The 19654-nt window shown below is 36.6% G+C and overlaps 1 protein-coding gene and 1 long non-coding RNA gene across 2 annotated transcripts; both read left to right on the forward strand.

Moving 5' to 3' along the window:
• Positions 1 to 2703: 2703 nt before the first annotated feature.
• On the forward strand, positions 2704 to 8192 carry mif (macrophage migration inhibitory factor). Its single transcript, NM_001043321.1, is given in 3 exon segments — positions 2704 to 2924; positions 3799 to 3971; positions 7977 to 8192. Coding segments are annotated over 3 exon segments (348 nt in total). The 5' UTR covers positions 2704 to 2816; the 3' UTR covers positions 8044 to 8192.
• Positions 8193 to 17697: 9505 nt separating this feature from the next.
• Positions 17698 to 18172, forward strand: LOC141377609 (uncharacterized). Its single transcript, XR_012390010.1, has 2 exons — positions 17698 to 17870; positions 18019 to 18172. It is a non-coding gene; the product is annotated as an uncharacterized lncRNA (long non-coding RNA).
• The last annotated feature ends 1482 nt before the right edge of the window (positions 18173 to 19654 follow it).

Consider the following 19654-nt stretch of genomic DNA (forward strand, 5'->3'; position numbering starts at 1 on the left):
CTTCCAGCTGCAAGCCTTTACTGGGAAACACCCACGCACTCTCTTTCACACACATACACTAGCTAGAACATGCAAACTCCACACAAAAATGCCAACTCAGCTGGGGCTTGAACCAGCAACCTTCTTGCTGTGATATATATATATACATATATATATATATATATATATATATATATATATATATATATATATATATATATATATATATATATATATATATAAAATCTATCTATACATATATATATATATATCGTCAGCTTGGAATTATAAGGTTCTCTCTGCGTTCTGAATGATTTTGAGATATTGAGCTTAACAGTTTTTGCAATCTATAGCAAACAGTATGTGTGTAACATTTGCTTTTTAAATAAAAACTTTTACATCCCAAACATCCCATAATGTAAATAAGTTGTCATTTAATAAGCATGTCAATAACTCAATTTTTGACAAAAATTTATATATATACAGTATATATATATATATATATATATATATATATATATATATATATATATATATATATATATATATATATATATATAATTTATTTATTTATTTATTATTTTTGCAGTTGATTTGCAAATGATCTTTCATTAATATTTAGTTTCAGTTTCTGTCTTCATTAAACACTTAATCATTTATAATTTATATATTTTTAGCATTAAACTAAAATGCTATTACTATTATGTTCTCCTTTATTATTGTTTAGTTTCTGCAGTCTATTTGTCTGCACTTGCTGTATACAACTTTACCATGCATCATATTACAAGTGGAATTCATTTGTAATCTTTTTACATTTTATGATGCTGCTTTGCTTGTTTTGCTTGTTAATTATTATTTATTTTTAATGGGGCGGCACAGTGGCTCAGTGGTTAGCACTGTTGCATGTTCTCCCCGTGTTGGTGTGGGTTTCTTCCGGGTGCTCCAGTTTCTCCCACAGTCCAAACACATGCGCTACAGGGGAATTGATTAAACTAAATTGGCCGTAGTGTATGAGTGTGTGTGTGTGTGTGTGTGTGTGATTGAGTGTGTATGGATGTTTCCCAGTACTGGGTTGCAGCTGGAAGGGCATCCGCTGCCTAAAACATATGCTGGATAAGTTGGTGGTTCATTCCTCTGTGGCCACCCCTGATGAATAAAGAGACTAAGCTGAAGGAAAATTAATTAATTAATATATTATTAGTATTATTAATCAAATAGAAGTTTTGTCAGTGAAAGGGATAGTTCACCATAAAATTAAAAACCCTGTCATCATTTACAAACCAGTTTCTTTCTTCTGTTAAACACAAAATAAGATATTTTAAAAATTCTCAAATCCTGTAACCATTGAGTTTCATAGTATTTGTGTTTCTCTACTATAGAAGTCAATGGTTTCAGTTTTTTTTCTCAAATAATTTCTTTTAAGTAAGGTTTTGACTGAACTGTGCATGTAATAAAATAATAATCAAATCAAATGTAAATAGAAATTATATATTATAAAATTATTAGAAGTATAAAAAAACTATAAAAAATAATAAAGTTTATTCATAATTATTTACAGACAATAAATAACCGTTAATAAAACTTAATACTTAATTAATAAATAAAAAAACTGCAATTTTAGCCATTTATTTGTTTGTTATAGATGTTTACTGACGTTTATTTATGGTTATCTATGTCAAAGATGACAGTTTCCACATCTCGTGCTGCCCTGAGTGTACAGTCTGGGATACAGCTTCAGATACTCGCGTAAATATAGCATTTCATGAGTGTGAATGAGTGTGTATGGGTGTTTCCCAGTACTGGGTTGCAGCTGGACGGGCATCAGCTGTGTAAAACATGCTGGATACGTTGGTGGGTTTCTTTCTTCTGTTAAACACAAAATAACATCGCTGAACTCCTGTTTAACCATTGTGTTTCATAGTATTTTTTCTCTACTATCGAAGTCAATGGTTTAAATTTTCTCTTCTAAATAACTTATTTTAAGTAAGGTTTAGGCTGAACTGCGCCTTTAATAAAATAATAATCAAATCAAATGTAAATACAATTAAAAGAAATTATAAAAATATTAGAACTAAAAGAAACAATTAATAAAATAACACAGTTCATTCATAATTTTTTACAGTTAATAAATAAAAAAAAGTAATTTTTGTCATTTATTTAATTGTTTTAGTTGTTTACTGGCGTTTATTTATGGTTATTTATGTCAAAGAGGACATAGTGCTGCCCTGAGGGTACAGTCTTGGATACAGCTGCAGATACTCACATTAATACAGCATATCATGAGTGTGTATGGGTGTTTCCCAGTACTGGGTTGCAGCTGGAAGGGCATCCGCTGTGTGAAACATATGCTGGATAAGTTTGCGGTTCATTCCACTGTGGCCACCCCTGATGAAAAAAGGGACAAAGCCGAAGGAAAAGGGTAGATGTTGAAAAAGTAATAATGGGTAATTTAATAATAAACAATATGAAAAATACTCGATATAGCCTAACTGATTTTACATTACTGTGATGGTTGGGTTTATGGTTAAGGTATAGACGTTAGTAAAATACAATTAATGGGTAATTTAATAAATAATATAAATAAATAATCCTCTTTAACTTGCGTTCGCAGCTGTATCTCCTCTAGCAGCAACCGCTGCTGAGGCTGCATCAAATCTGCATCCTTATTTGGGTCACGCGGGGTTTTACGGTAGTCTACAAGAAGCACACTAGCTTCGCGTTATAATACCCGCCTCCTTCAACCTAGAGCCTCACATCTGGAGTCATTCCTGCAGGAGTTTGATCCTTCTGACTTGCACTTTTTTTGTAAAGTAGTTTTGTTCATCTCTGTCGCAGTCATGCCGATGTTTGTAGTGAACACAAATGTTGCTAAAGACTCGGTTCCGGCGGAGCTGCTGTCGGAGGCCACGCAGGAGCTCGCCAAAGCCATGGGCAAACCCCAGCAGGTTAGTTACCTACTTTATTTTACTTATTGCCGTATTTTATCGTATGACTTTGCATATTAGTTTAGATGGGATAGAAAACTGTAAGCACTGTTACGAGTTTCAAAACATACACGCTAGCGCAAGTTATCCTCTTAGCTGCAGCTTGAGGTCGACTCGGATTTTCGTTCTTAATTAAATTTAATCTTAAATTAAATATAGACAGATTATGCGTAATAATTAGTCTTGATTTAAGATGCTCAAGTGATTAGAAGGCAAACTAATTTCCGTGAATCAGTTCGATTAACCGAAAGAACCAGTTCAAAAAACGATTCATTGATTCTTTTACGTCATGACGCATTTGCGTTATCTCATTACACAGCACCACGTGCTTGTGTATTTCACTGATTTACTAGAACGTCATGTTGAACTTACTAATTATTCATTCATTTTCATTCAACTTAGTCCCCTTATTCATCAGCCACAGTGGAATGAACCACTTCCACCACCACACCATATCCAGCTTATGTTTTACACAGCGAATCCCCTTCCAGCTGCAACCCAGTACTGGGAAAGACCTATACACACTAATTCACACACACACATGCATTACGGCCAATTAAAATTTTTCAATTTACCTTTGGCACATGTGTTTTACTGTGGAGGAAACCGGAGCACCCAGAGGAAACCCATGCAAACACGGGGAGAACATGCAAACTCCTCACACAAATGCCAACTGGCCCAGTCGGTACTCGAACCAGCGACCTTCTTGCTGTGATGCCACAGTGCTAACTACTGAGCCACTGTGCTGCCTAACATCTAAAATTGTGTTATTTTAATTGCACTGTATTATAAAGTACTGAGCTGTAGTGTTTCTCTGTGTTTGTCTGTGTGACAGTACATCGCCGTACAGGTTGTGCCGGATCAGATGATGATGTTCGGGGGAAAAGGAGACCCGTGTGCGCTCTGCTCGCTCACCAGCATCGGGAAGATCAGCGGCGCGCAGAATAAACAATACTCCAAACTCCTCATGGGTTTACTCAACAAACACCTCGGCGTTTCTGCTGACAGGTACATTCACACTGATGGCCATTTTATTATGCACACATTTTAGCGTACAGTTGTGCGTACAGTTGCAGAATTATTAGCATTATTATAATTATTATTATTTTTTTTATAAAAAAATGTCCCCAATTTCTGTTTAATGGAGAGATTTTTTTTTTACAACACATTTCTAAACAAAACAGTTTTAATATCTCATTTCTTATAGCTTATTTATTTTATCTTTGCCATGATGACAGTAAGATACTAGTATTCAGCTTAAAGTGACATTTAGGGCCCTATCATACACCCGGCGCAGTGTGGCGCAAGGCGTGGCGCATTAGTCTTTTGGTAGTTTCAGCTTGGCGCAAGAGTCGTTTTGAGGCGTTGCGCTACGCTGTTTAAATAGCAAATGCATTAGCGCTCATTTGTGCGCTCATAGGCGTTCTGGTCTAAAAAGGAGGCGTTCTGAGTCGGACCGCTGGCGCGTTGCTATTTTGAGAATCTATAATAGATTTTTCATTAGACTAAAACTAACCCGGTCTAAACTCCGGCGCAGAGTTGCGCCTCGCTTACACACTGCTTAATAGCCTACACACAAGAGAGCAATAGGCAAATATTTTTACATGTGAAAAAATGTAAATATTAAGGATATATATAGGATATAATAATAATAGATATAGGATATAAATATAAAGGATTAAAATATTACAAAACATATTATTTTCTAGCCTACATAAATATGAAAAATCACTGCTTTTATGCCTTCTTCATCTCCGGAGGCTTTTTCAGTTCATTCATAACAATTTGCTTCTGTATAATGTTATTATTATTACCAGTATTATTTATTATATCCATATTTATATTTGTTTTATTATATGGGGCACAGCATGTGTTTTAGGATATAACTCAGGTTTTTGAGCACATTTTGCTATTATTGTTCATTTATTCGTTTGCTGGAAATTAGAACTGAATTTAGAAACAGTTTTGAAACAAATCTTTGCGCTTAACAAACAAAATTATTTATTTATAGACTAATTGATGTCTGTGCGTAAAGGTTTCCCTATTCAAGAGCGAATGTGAAAGTAGATCCATTATCTCTCATTCTCACGCAGTAGATGCTCTGTTTAACAGTTTTCTGTTAATAAACTGTTAACTGTGAACTGTTTGCTTGTGAAATGATCATTTTTTCCACTTAGACTTACTTTGCGTCCTGTAAATAGCGAATGCGCTCTTGGCGCGACGCAGCTGGCTCTTAAAGGGAATGGGAGATGAGACTCTGATTGGTTTATTCTCAAAACACACCTATAACTCATTAAGAAAATAAACTCAACCCTTTTAGACCATGCGCCGCGGGGCAGGGCAGATTTCCCGTCCTTAAATTAGCAAAAACGCGTCCTGACATGCCCTGAAAGCATTTGCGCCCTGCGTTTTGCGCTCTGCGCATGGACCGTCAAAATAGAGCCCTTAAAGACTTAACTGGGTTAATCAGGCAGGTTAGAGTAATTAGGCAAGTCATTGTATAACAGTGGTTTGTTCTGTAGACTATTAAATAAAATATTGCTTAAGGGAGCTAATAATATTGACCTTTAAAATGCTTTTAAAAAAAGTGCTTTTATTCTAGCTGAAATAAAACAAATAAGACTTTCTCCAGAAGAAATTTTATATCAAAAAGATATTGTAGGAAATACTGTGAAAAATTCCTGAATCCCCAGGAAACCCCTTTTCAGCAGGGTATTTTCACACCTCTAGTTTGGAAAAAGTCAGGAAAGGGGGTGTGTCCAGCTCTGTTTAGGTTGGAGTGTCGAGGGAGGGAAAGAGGGAAGATTTTGCATAAAAATGGGAGTTTCCATTTGGGCATGCGCTGATTTTCTCAGAGGCAAAACAACACATAGAAGCAGGGGAGAAAGACAGCGACTGTGTTTACATGGACATCAGTAATCAAATTATTATATTATTATAGGATGAATCTTTTGAAAAAATTCTGAGGTGGACTTGAACTGAAAGTTGGGAGTATCATGGCCCTTTAAACATGATTTGGGGAATATTTAAAAAAAAAAAAAGCAAAATTCACAGGTTGGCGAATCATTCTGACTTCAACATACAGCATATGTACATACAGCATACATACAGCATATTAAATGAAGTTACAGCCCTTATGAAAAAAATACTACACTAATTCTTAAAAGTCTGAACACATCTTGCATATCTTGGTGTACTCTGCAGGTAAGTGAGCTTGACAAACCCCCTGCAAAAAAAATGAAATTAAAATACAAGTTTTGACGTTTATATTTAGTAGCTCAGACTTATTATTATAGTGTATAAGGCCCAATCCTAATTCTATTTTTGTACCTTTACCCCCTTCCCCTCTGCCCATGAAAGTGTAAAGGGGAAGGGGAAGATCTGTCTGTCTGTCCATCCACACATCTGTCCACCTATCTATCTATCTATCTATCTATCTATCTATCTATCTATCTATCTATCTATCTATCTATCTATCTATCTATCTATCTATCTATCTATCTATCTATCTATCTATCTATCTATCTATCTATCTATCTATCTATCTATCTATCTACCTAATCACCCATCCACCCATCCACCCATCCATCTATCTATCTATCTATCTATCTATCTATCTATCTATCTATCTATCTATCTATCTATCTATCTATCTATCTATCTATCTATCTATCTATCTATCTATCTAATCACCCATCCACCCATCCACCCATCCACCCATCCATCTATCTATCTATCTATCTATCTATCTATCTATCTATCTATCTATCTAATCACCCATCCACCCATCTATCTATCTATCTATCTATCTATCTATCTATCTATCTATCTATCTATCTATCTATCTATCTATCTATCTATCTATCTATCTATCTAATCACCCATCCACCCATCTATCTATCTATCTATCTATCTATCTATCTATCTATCTATCTATCTATCTATCTATCTATCTATCTATCTATCTATCTATCTATCTATCTATCTACCTAATCACCCATCCACCCATCCACCCATCTATCTATCTATCTATCTATCTATCTATCTATCTATCTATCTATCTATCTATCTATCTATCTATCTATCTATCTATCTATCTATCTATCTATCTACCTAATCACCCATCCACCCATCTATCTATCTATCTATCTATCTATCTATCTATCTATCTATCTATCTATCTATCTATCTATCTATCTATCTATCTATCTATCTATCTATCTATCTATCTAATCACCCATCTATCTATCTATCTATCTATCTATCTATCTATCTATCTATCTATCTATCTATCTATCTATCTATCTATCTATCTATCTACTCATCTATCTATCTATCTATCTATCTATCTATCTATCTATCTATCTATCTATCTATCTATCTATCTATCTATCTATCTATCTACTCACCTATCTATCTATCTATCTATCTATCTATCTATCTATCTATCTATCTATCTATCTATCTATCTATCTATCTATCTAATCACCCATCCACCCATCTATCTATCTATCTATCTATCTATCTATCTATCTATCTATCTATCTATCTATCTCTGTCGGTCCGTCCCTTCGTCTATCTATTCATCTATTTACAGTTTATTTTTTTCTGTCCATCCATCCATCCATCCATCCATCGGTCTACCTATCTATCCATCCATCCATCCATCCATTCACAGTTTCTATCTGTTCGTCCGCCTGTCTATCTATCCATCTATCTACAGTTTATTTCTATCTATCTGTCTGTATCTGTCTGTGTCTGTCTATGTATCAATCGCTTTACTACCAACAAAAATTTATTTTAAGTCAATATATTTCAAAATGTACCCCTAAGTAATGGGACAGCACTAAAACACCTGCACATGTCATTATATGGCGGTTCATACTGCTGTGGAGACCCCTGATAAATAAGGAACTAAGGCAAAGGAAAATCAATGAATTTATTTGCTATTGGTTGTTTTGCATGTAGCAGATGTGTGTTTAATAAAACTGTCTTGTGTTTTTCTTGTTTTAGGATCTATATAAACTTTGTTGACATGGATCCAGCCAATGTGGCCTGGAACAACAGCACCTTTGGATAAATATGATGGATGTATGGCCTGATATAAGGCTGCGCTTTGTCATTCCAGCTGTTGAGAGTTTAATGCCATCAGTCGATTGAGTCTTAACACACAGCACTTACGGCAGACAGCATCTTGCTTTGACAATAAAGTTTCCTTTAAACTGTAAATGAGATGTGTTGTTTATTTTTATTATGCAAATATTCTGGGATTAAATAGATTTGATATTGTCTAAATAAAATCTAAATAATGAGTATTAACACATTCCTTCTTTTTGTTTTCGGCTTAGTCTCTTTATTAATCTGGGGTCGCCACAGCGGAATGAACCACCAACTTATGCACCATATGTTTTACACAGCGGATGCCCTTCCAGCTGCAACCCATCACTGGGAAACATCCATACATAGTCATTCACACACACACACTGTAGTGACACAAATGACCATTTTGTCACTTGAGGTGTTGTAGGGTTGTTTCTGACGCGTGAGAGCTCAACAAACGAATCATCCTCCAAATACTGCTTATCAGATTTATTTTTTGCACAGACAGTTCTTATGGTTCAATTTCCACTCACAGTCTGATATATAAATGCTCATAAAATCACATTGAATGCCTCAATAAAGCTCTTTCAAACACGGTCAAAAAATGTTGTGCTTCCCTCTAATTACACACCTGTTGTTCTAAGTCTTTGTCTACCTATATACTCCTCCAAACCCCCACTCCACCCAGTGGTCAAAAACAGCATTACAAAACATAATGGCTCTTACACCCCGGCCCCTAATTGTACATGGCAGGTAGACATAACAATTCAACAATGTACATACAAAGAGCCATTAAAGCAACACTATAAACATTGCATTAATCAATTCTGTGTAGGTGTCAAATTTAACAGTCTTTACCATCAGTCCATTATATTTCCATGTTGTCATACAACAGACAAAGTTTTGTCACGGGTCTCTCAAGTACACTGGTTTTAGTTTGTACTCGCACAGAACGAACAAGTCCATTTTTATCTGGAAAAACCTCCAGAATTCGCCCCAATAACCAAGACCCTCGAGGGGCAGACGAGTCCACAATGACAACAATGTCACCAGGAACAAAGTTTCTCCTTTCCTTATTCCATTTCTGCCGATCTTGAAGCAAAGGCAAATATTCATTTGTCCATCTTTTCCAGAATAAGTCACACATATACTGGACCTGTTTCCATCTCCTCTTGCTGTATAATTCAGATTTTTCAAATAATCCAGGTGGTAATACTGGTTTACCTTTCATCTGAAGAAGATGGTTTGGAGTAAGTGGCTCCAAATCATTCGGGTCATCTGACAACTTAGTTATTGGGCGATCATTTAGAATGGCCTCAATTTCACATAGTACAGTATGGAATCCTTCATCATCCAAAATCTGCTGATGTAGGATGGAATTCAAAATTCTTTTGACCATTCTGATTACACGTTCCCAGATTCCACCATAATGCGAACCTCCTGGAGGATTGAAACTCCACTGGACACCTTTCTGGAGCATTGCCCTTTGAATCTTGTTTTGATTCCATGATCTCAGTGATTCCTTTAATTCCTTTTCTGCGGCAACAAAGTTGGTACCATTATCTGATCTTATTTGAGTTACTTGCCCTCGTCTGCAGATAAATCTTCGAAGAGTGTTAATACATGAATCAGTGTCCAATGAGTAGGCGACTTCCAGATGAACTGCTCGACTTGCCATGCAAGTAAAGATGACTCCGTAACGTTTTACAATGGAGCGTCCTCTTTTAACTTCCACAGGACCAAAATAATCCACCCCAACATTCGAAAATGGAGGCAAATCGGGAAGGAGTCGTTCCTTTGGCAAGTCTGCCATCTTCTGCTCACCCACCTTAACTCCAAAACGTCTACAATGGCCACAACTCGATATAATCCTTCTGGCAGCTGCATTACCCTTAATGATCCAATATCTTTTCCTCAGCTCTGAAAGCATATAATTTCTTCCACTGTGACCTAACTGTTGGTGTATATGACGCAAGATGAGCGTGGCAATATGCTGATCCTTAGCCAGAATGATCGGATGCTTTCTTTCTTCCGGCATAGCAGAATTTCTCAATCGTCCTCCTACTCTCAAAATACCGTCTTGATAGACGGGATCCAATTTATACAGCTTGCTGTCTCGGCTTATTTTTGAAACAGGTGAAACTGACAGAGCATCGATTTCCTTTTTAAACTGTTGCCTTTGACTGAATGCAACAATAGCTACTTCAGCTTCATTCACATCCTGCAAACTTAAATTTGGTGTAACCACAGAACCAGTTAGTTTTCGAAGTTCTTTCTCCGTCTTTTTAGAAGTTACTCCAGAAGAGTCTAAAGAGGCTTGAATTTCCTTTCTCTTTTGACTTCGTTGTTTCAGAACTGTCTTTAATTTCAAGAGCCAAGCAACAGCAACCTTCAACTTTGTCCAGTCTGAGAAATGAGTAATCAGCCTATGAGTAGCATTTGACTGTTCACTTACAAGAGTGCTATTTACACATATGTTCCTCTTGACTTCAGGATCATCTGCTTTAAGAGCAGAATCAAATATTTGTGCTGGCCATTCTTCCACTGGTTTCCACAGATAACTTGGTCCATTGATCCATTCTCTGTTTGTTAACAGCTGATCTGCTTTCAGACCTCTGGAGCAACAGTCTGCTGGATTTTGAGTCGTAGGTATGTATCGCCACTGTAATGGTGTTGTAATTTCTCTTATTGCAGAGATCCTGTTGGCGACAAAGGTAAGAAAACGTTTGTCCTCATTTTTTATGTATTTCAACACGGACGTACTATCTGTCCAGAATACTGAATCAACCAATGGAAACTGCATCTCTGCCCTTAACATTTTGTCCACTCGAGCAGCAAGCACAGCAGCTGTCAATTCAAGACGTGGAATAGTTACTGATTTCAAAGGTGCTACTCTAGCTTTACTGAGTAGGAATGTTACGTGAACATCATGTTTTGTCTCCATCCTAAGGTACGTCACAGTGCCATATCCAAGTGTACTTGCGTCAGCAAAATGATGCAACTGAACGTTGGTAAGTTCATCCATTCCTGCTGGTTTTAGGCATCTGTCCATCTTGAAATCTGCCATCTTCTCAAGCTCTTTTAACCATAAAGACCACTGCCTTTGGAGATTTGAGGGTAGCAGATCATCCCATCCACATCTTATCCTACATAACTCTTGCAGGAGAATTTTTGCTGTAAGAGTGAATGGAGCCAAAAATCCTAAAGGATCATAGACAGAGCATACCTTTGACAGGACACCCCGCCTGGTGCAAGGATGATCTTTGCTAGTTATTTTAAAATTGAAAGTGTCGGATTCAACACACCACCACAAACCAAGAGCTCTTTCCATTGGCAACTGGTCCTTGTCCAGATCCATCATTTTTATGCCCTGGGCTCGGTGTTCTTCAGGTACACTTTGTAGCACAATACGGCTATTGCTGATCCATTTTATTAACTGGAAACCTCCTGCTAAGCAGACATCTGTGAGATCCTTGATCATCAAGACGGCCTCTTCCTCAGAAGGTACACTTTTCAAACAATCATCCATGTAGAAGTTTGTGTGAATTGTGTCAATTACCTTTTCAGGAAAGTCATCTTTGTTGTCCTCAGCAGTTCTACGTAAAGCATAGCAAGCACAACTTGGGGACGACACAGCACCAAACAAATGCACTTTCATCCTGTATTCCACAGAGTCCTGATTGATATCACCATCTGGCCACCATAGGAAACGAAGAAAGTCAGTATCTTCTTCTGCAACTTTAACCTGGTGAAACATTGCTTTTACATCAGCCATAAATGCAATAGGCTCTTGTCGAAACCTCACAAGAACTCCCAACAGTGAATTTGTCAGATTAGGACCCTGCAGAAGCTGATCATTCAATGATGTACCTTTAAAGGCAGCTCCACAATCAAACACCACTCTTAATGTTTGCTTCTTGGGGTGATAAACCCCATGGTGAGGGATATACCAAACTTTCCCTTCATCCTGTTTTAATTGATGTAACGGTACTATTTCGGCATAACCGTGTTTAATTACCTCATCCATGAAATCTTTATATTCTTGATGGAAAATCTTGTTTCTTTCAAATTTCCTTTTCAATCCAATTAAGCGCTGTTTAGCCACACAAAGGTTGTTTGGCAACATGGGAATTTCCATCCTAAAAGGAAGATTCAATTTATAATGTCCATCTTGAAACTCAATTGACTTGCTTACCTTTTCCATAAAGGCATGCTCTTCTCTTGACATTTCCTTCTTTTCAACAGAATTCTCATTAAAGTCATGATTGTATTGTTTACCAAGCATATCCTCCAATTTTCTTACAGAAATCCTGTTAACAGTCACGCCTGAACATTTGACCTTATTCCTGCTTCCTTGGAGTGGTCCATTTACAACCCATCCCAATAGGGTTCTAACTGCATAAGGTCCATCTCCATTGCTGTTTATAACCTCCCAGGGCTCCATTACCCTGGAAGCATTTGCTCCAATCAGCAAATCCACATCAGCAGGAATTTGAGGAATCTCAACACCTTTCAGATATGGCCAATTTTCCAAATCCTTTTGAGTGACAATGTTGTCTCTGGATACAGGCATTCTTTCTTGAGTGAAGACTTCTGGAAGACTATAAAAGGTGTCATCAAGAAGGTTAGACACTTCCAATCCAGTCAAAACAGTGCTATTAACAGCCCTTTGATTGCCCATTGTTTTCAAAACAATATTAGTTTCCTTTCCCTTTAATTTCAAACTATGCATTAAGCGTTCTGAACAAAATGTGGCAGAACTGCCAGGATCCAAAAATGCATAAGTTTGAATTACCGTTTGTCCCTTGCTGGATTTGACTTGAACTGGTACAATTGATAATGCACAGTCTCCATCGTCACCGGCCCCTGTTTGCCCACATGTTGTAAGGGCAACATGTGCACTACTTAAAGATGAATGACTTTGTTCTTGAGTGCACACTCTTTCCTTTTGTTGGATATGCAAAATGCTGGGATGCTTTTGACCACACACTGTACAAGTCAAGCGCTTATCACATCTTTTACTTATGTGTCCAAAAGAAAGACAGCCAAAACAAACACCTTTTTCCTTTAGAAAGTTCAATTTGTCTTTATGCAGCTTGTTTTGCATTTGTGTACACTGCTCCAATAAGTGATCACGTTTGCAGCACAAACATACAACTGGGGCCTTTGATCTTAAATCAGTCTCACAGCATTGAATTGATTTATTGTTGGTGACAACCGTTGTTGCAAAGCTGTTTCTAACTTTAGTCTTAGGTTGGAATTTCTGTTGCAGAGGCTGGGTACTCTGGATATCACCAAACAAGGGATCTGATGACATTTTGACTTGACGTTCAACAAATATCACAATATCTTTAAACCGTGCTCTCTGCTTGCGTCTTTCCATTAACTCACATGCAACAGTTCTCCAATTTTCCCTTAATTTGTAAGGCAACTTCATGATGATGGTTTTCAAATTGCTTGGCATCTCTAGCTCTTCCATATAGTCAATTTCTTCCATTACATTACAGCATCCACGCAAAAAGAGAGCATAACTCTGCAATGAATTTACATCCTCAGATTTTATTGAAGGCCATGCCAAAACCTTTTCTACATATGCAGAAGCTATTTTGAATTCATTGCCGTAATGTTCCTTTAACAATGCTTTAGCTTGCACATACCCTCTTTGTGCATCCATATGCTGACAACTGCGCACAATCTCCCTTGGCTGACCTTGTGTATATTGTTCCAGAAAGTATAAACAATCTCTACTATTTTTGGTTTTGTCTTCTATTCCATGCTCAAATGCTCTCATAAAAGTTTTATATTGCAGAGGATTGCCATCAAACACAGGAATATCTCTTTGAGGCAGTGTGCTGGATTGTTGTTGTTGTACAAGCAGGGTGGTAATCTCATTTTGTTTTTGCAAGATATTACAAAGGTTCGAAGTTATTATTCCATCACTGTTCTGCATTACACTTGAGGATTGCATTTGTGACGTGAGATGAGGATCAATTTGTGGCACACTGTGAATTTGCTGAATCACGTTCCTTGAGCTTTCTTGCAGGGGGACTTCTATTGGCACATATGCCTCTGCATGAGGGTTGAGAGTAACAGTTCCTTTATCACAATATGCATTCATATCATCAGTGCAGGTTTTGAGAGACTGATTATTTAAAACAGCAATTTTTGCAGTAGCGGCTGCAATCTCTGCATCAATATCCAGCTGTTCTTGTCTATGTCTCAGCTTTTCTTGTTGTACCTCCAAAGTATGCTTTTCCTTTAAAGCAGCTGCACGCGCCATTAATGCAGCTTTCTCTGCCTCTGCCATGATTCGTGCTGAAGCAGCAGAAGATCTCCCACTACGTACACTGCTTGAACTTTTCTTACTGGACGATTTACTGGATTTACATGAGGATATGTTGGAAATGCTATCATCTGGATTAACATCCTCTTGACATACCCTTGCATCAACACCAGAACATGAAACTTGACTTTCAGCGCTCAACCATTTCTCAACATCATCTACAAACTCATCGCAAATCAACATCTTTCCATTGAACCATGTTTGTTGTTTTTCCTTTTCTTCACTGGGCAAAAGAACCATCACCGAATTGTGCATTTCCTTTGTTTCGTCTCTCAATTTGATAAATTTCTCTAAGGAACACTGCACCTCCTTTTCATATTCTCGGTTGGACATAAAATCCTTTATAATAGCCATTAAGTTCTTTGCCTTGCTTAGTTTACACTTTCGTGTCTTTTGCAGAGTTTCCAATTTTTCCAATAAAGCCTTAGGAGTAAGCTTAATGAGCCGCTTTTCCCTCACATGCTCTGTTTCAAACTTCTCAAATGGCACAATAGTCTCTGTCTGTTCACAGGTAGCCGCACCATCATCATCACAATTCATTAAACTCATATTCACAGCTGAAATCGTTTGCCTCCTAAGCAACTTTAAAACTTAAGCAACCAATGCATTGGATTTACGCTATTGTGTGCACACAAAGTCATTCATTAAGTAGCGCTACACATACCTTTGTTTCATTCATTCAGTTCATCACGGCTGCTCCTCAAGAAAGTCCAAAAATGATGCATGATGATCCACAAAGAAGCTATTTTTTGACAAATGTAGTGACACAAATGACCATTTTGTCACTTGAGGTGTTGTAGGGTTGTTTCTGACGCGTGAGAGCTCAACAAACGAATCATCCTCCAAATACTGCTTATCAGATTTATTTTTTGCACAGACAGTTCTTATGGTTCAATTTCCACTCACAGTCTGATATATAAATGCTCATAAAATCACATTGAATGCCTCAATAAAGCTCTTTCAAACACGGTCAAAAAATGTTGTGCTTCCCTCTAATTACACACCTGTTGTTCTAAGTCTTTGTCTACCTATATACTCCTCCAAACCCCCACTCCACCCAGTGGTCAAAAACAGCATTACAAAACATAATGGCTCTTACACACACACTATGGCCAATTTAGTTTATTCAGTTCACCTATAGCGCATGAGTTTGGATTGTGGGCGAGACCGGAGCACGCGAAGGAAACCCGCACCAACACAGGGAGAACATGCAAACTCTACACAGAAATGCCAACTGTCCTCCACAGTCCAAAGCCATGCGGTACAGGTGAATTAGGTAGGCTAAATTGGCCGTAGTGTATGTTTGTGAATGAGTTAGTATGGATGTTTCCCAGTGATGGGTTGCAGCTGGAAAGGCATCCGCTGCATAACATATGCTGGATAATTTGGTGGTTCATTCCGCTGTGTCGACCCCAGATTACTAAAGAGACTAAGGCAAAAAGAAAATGGATGAATGAATGAAAGTTATACTTAACAGATATGACAAGGTCATCTGTACTGTAATAAACAGAAATGGCCGCTATTAAATTGTCATCTAATTGAAATGATGAAATTATAAACCTGATCACTCATTTTTAAGATCATTAATACTGTTACAAAGAATGAACATGATGTAAAACTTCAGATTTAACAACAAAACACATTAAACAAGCTCACCTCATTTCTAAATGTTGCTTCTAGGCCCATAGCCAGCCTGGTGAAAGGGGTGGTTCTTTTTTTTCTGAAAAAGTGGACATTTTTGCAGTTAAACACCTCAGCTTCTAGTTAACAATGAGATTTAAATACCTCATTTTAGTGGGTTTTAATAGCTAGCTTTATTGGCTAGTCAGATGTCATCATAACCACACTTTTTGATGTACTAAAAATATTTCCTAAAAATTTGCAATTAAAACAAGTCTATTTTTTAAAACACAAATTTATCATATCATATTAGGAAGAAATAGCAATCTGGTAGTTTTAAAGTTTTAAAAAAACTGTAGCCTACTGTCATTTATCAGACAAAAAACAAACTGGCCAGCACATTCAACTGTCCTCAGTCACAATTTGGCCATTTCAATAAAACAATAATAATTAAAACATAATAATAAAATAATAATGAATTTTTCAGAATGTTTCTAGTCTCTTTGCTAAAAAAACAGTACATTTGAAAATTCCTGGACATCAGCAATAGCCAAAATATATTCAACTTAATTTAATATGGTCAGCTTCTGGTGCTTCACACATTTTTATTGCTATTTATATTTTAGATTTAAAATAAAGTTACCTGTAAAATGTTTTATCTGTTAAAAAACAATACGGTTGTGAAAGAAGACTTCTCTTACATCAGATTATAGTCGCACTGAAGCAACAGCGGACTCCGTTTGGTCTTAAAGCCTTTTTTCGATGAATTATTTTCATTACTTATGATGTCATGGGGTTTCTTATACAGTCAAAATAGGACAAATGAGTTGTATGGGACAAATTCTGGACCTTTGTCAGTGAGGGTGGGTGTTTCGAACCCCCTGGCTAAAGGCCTGAAAAGTTATGATTTATGCTTATAGTAAACATGTTTTTAATAGATTTGTGCCTGTAAAAGTGCACCTACAGGTGTTTCAGACACATGTCAGATTTTCTACAGGTCATAATTTAATTTATTTATATTAGTTTTGTCTATACAAATGATCATACCTGTCCAGTTTCATCTGGAATGCATCCCATATCACCTTCTGAAGTGGTTTGAGCGATCTGATATCTGATCAGAATAAAACGAATGAAGAGACCAAACAGCCTCATAAACACAGACGTGACGGGAATATATATTGAATATAAATATATTTTATTAATTATATAATGAATATAGTATATAATACGAAAATACCTAAAAAAAAAGGACAAATGCTGGACCTTTTGGCCGTGGGGGTGGTTAGTAGCAAGTAACATGCTATTAGGTTGTGATCGCAAGATGGCGTTCTTGCATAATAAGAAGCTTACCACCACTAGGAGTATTCAGAGCAGTGTGTCTCACTTTCTGTTCTAATGTCCCTCATCTGTCTTTAATCATATTTATCTGTCTCCATATTCTACTGCATCCCATAATAATACACAGCACCAAAAAGGTAAGAATACATATTCCGCACGTTTTTGTCCACAGCCGACAGCAACTCGCTGTGACGGAAATTCCCGAGTCTGTGTGCTCCAATCAGGTGTATTCTCTTCAGCGATCACCATGACAACGAGACTCAGCAGTGACGTCGCATTGTAAACATTTGCATCTGCGTTCCTATAAAGCTCGTCGGTTCTCTCTCAGTTATCAGTTCGCTCGGTGTTGCTGTTTGTACTTGACCAAGGTGAGTTCAATACCTGATGGTAGGAGTGGAGCCACGCCAATCTCACGAAGTCCGCCCTAGGCAGGGAACAAAACAAGCCGTGAGGACCCTCAGGGAAACACGGGAGGCCGGTAGTGGGACCCCGCTCCAAGGGTTATGGTGGGTGGGAGCAACAAGGCCCACTCATCGTCTATTTTAAACTATAGTTTCAAACGTTAGTTTACTATAATTTAAAATAGAAACCATGATAAATGTAATGTTTTAACTGTATGTCTGGCTGTTGTTAATGTTTTGCTTTGTTTTTCAGCTAAGTTGTTGAGCAAAGAAGGACAACCGTTGAAGACAACCACGGGTTATATTGATGAGCGCGCGCATTATAATGTTTCTGTGATGTTTTCTGAAAGTTTATCTTGTTTAGATAAGTTCGCAGGTTAAACTAAATAAACTATACTCTTTCTAAACACCTGTCTCGTGTTTTATTTGTCCTCTACAGCAATTCACTGTCATATACAGTTGAAGTCAGAATTATTAGCCCCCCTAAATTATTATCACCCCTGTTTATTTTTTCCCCAAATTTCTGTTTAATGGAGGGAAGATTGTTTTAGCCCATTTCTAATCATAATAGTTTAAAAAACTTATTTCTAATAACTGATTTCTTTTATCTTTGTCATGATGACAGTAAATAATATTTTACTTGATATTTTTCAGGACACTTTTATACAGCTTAAACTGACATTTAAAGGCTTAACTAGGTTAATAAGGTGAACTAGGCAGGTTAGGGTAATTAGGCAAGTTGTTGTATAACGATGAAAAAAATTTGCTTAAAGGGGCTAAAAAATTTGTCCCAAAAATGGTTTTTAAAAAATTAAAAACTGCTTTTATTCTAACCGAAATAAAAAAATAAGACTTCTACAGAAGAAAAAATATTATCAGACATACTGTGAAAATTTCCTTGCTCAGTTAAAAACCATTTGGGAAATATTTAAAAAAAAAAAAAAAAGAAAAAAATCGAAAGGGGGCTAATAATTCTGACTTCAACTGTAAGCCTGTTGAATGCATTTGTATGCAACATGGTTTGACAATAAAGTAGTCTAACAAATAAATATTTGTTATAAATGTACCTTCATTAGTCAACATTTGGTGTAGGGAATAAAAAGTTAATCAAAAATGTCCTAAGACACAATGGTAATGTTATGGTTGTTACATAACTGTATTTATTATTATTCTGTATGTTTAAACCCAGCAGAATATACTATATATTTAACATGTCATAAGCGTACAGTTATTCAAACATTTGCTTAATAAAAATGTCCTAAGACAAGAATGGGTTTTGTTTTGGTTTTATGTCAAACTACTGTAAGTTTAGTTATCTATATCATAATATTGAAAGTCAGAGTTATTTTAATGACAAAAATCAATTAAAATGTCTCTTACTCAAGTACTTCAAGCATGCAAAAGTCAAATTAAAGTATGTAAAATACATTTTCCAATAACAAAACTTTGTCTTGTGAAAATGACCTGTGGGTGGTGAGGAAAAAAGTTAATGTCTAGTTATATATATATAAAAGAAGTTGAACAAGTTGTCATGATATTTAGTCATAATGCACTTTCTATACATTTATATTAGACTTTTTTCTACATCTATAATTGGTAAATTGCTCCCAGGTCAATCTTGACTTTGTCTAATAAAGGTGAGGTGTATCAGAAGGGAGATTGTCCTATGTTCACATTTCTACTTTTGTTTTTTTCTTTGTCCTGTGTAGTGCTGTATTTTCCTTTCTGTAACACAATGACATGATCTGGCAACAAATTACTGTACAAACAGCAAATAAATAAATAAATTAGCCACAGTTTACATCAGAACACCCCTCCAGAGTACACTGTTATACTGACAACATGACTAGGCCCACACAGAATCTACGTGCGCAGAATTCTGTTTATTT

Source organism: Danio rerio, chromosome 14, assembly GCF_049306965.1.
Source record: "Danio rerio strain Tuebingen ecotype United States chromosome 14, GRCz12tu, whole genome shotgun sequence".
Lineage (NCBI taxonomy): Eukaryota > Metazoa > Chordata > Actinopteri > Cypriniformes > Danionidae > Danio > Danio rerio.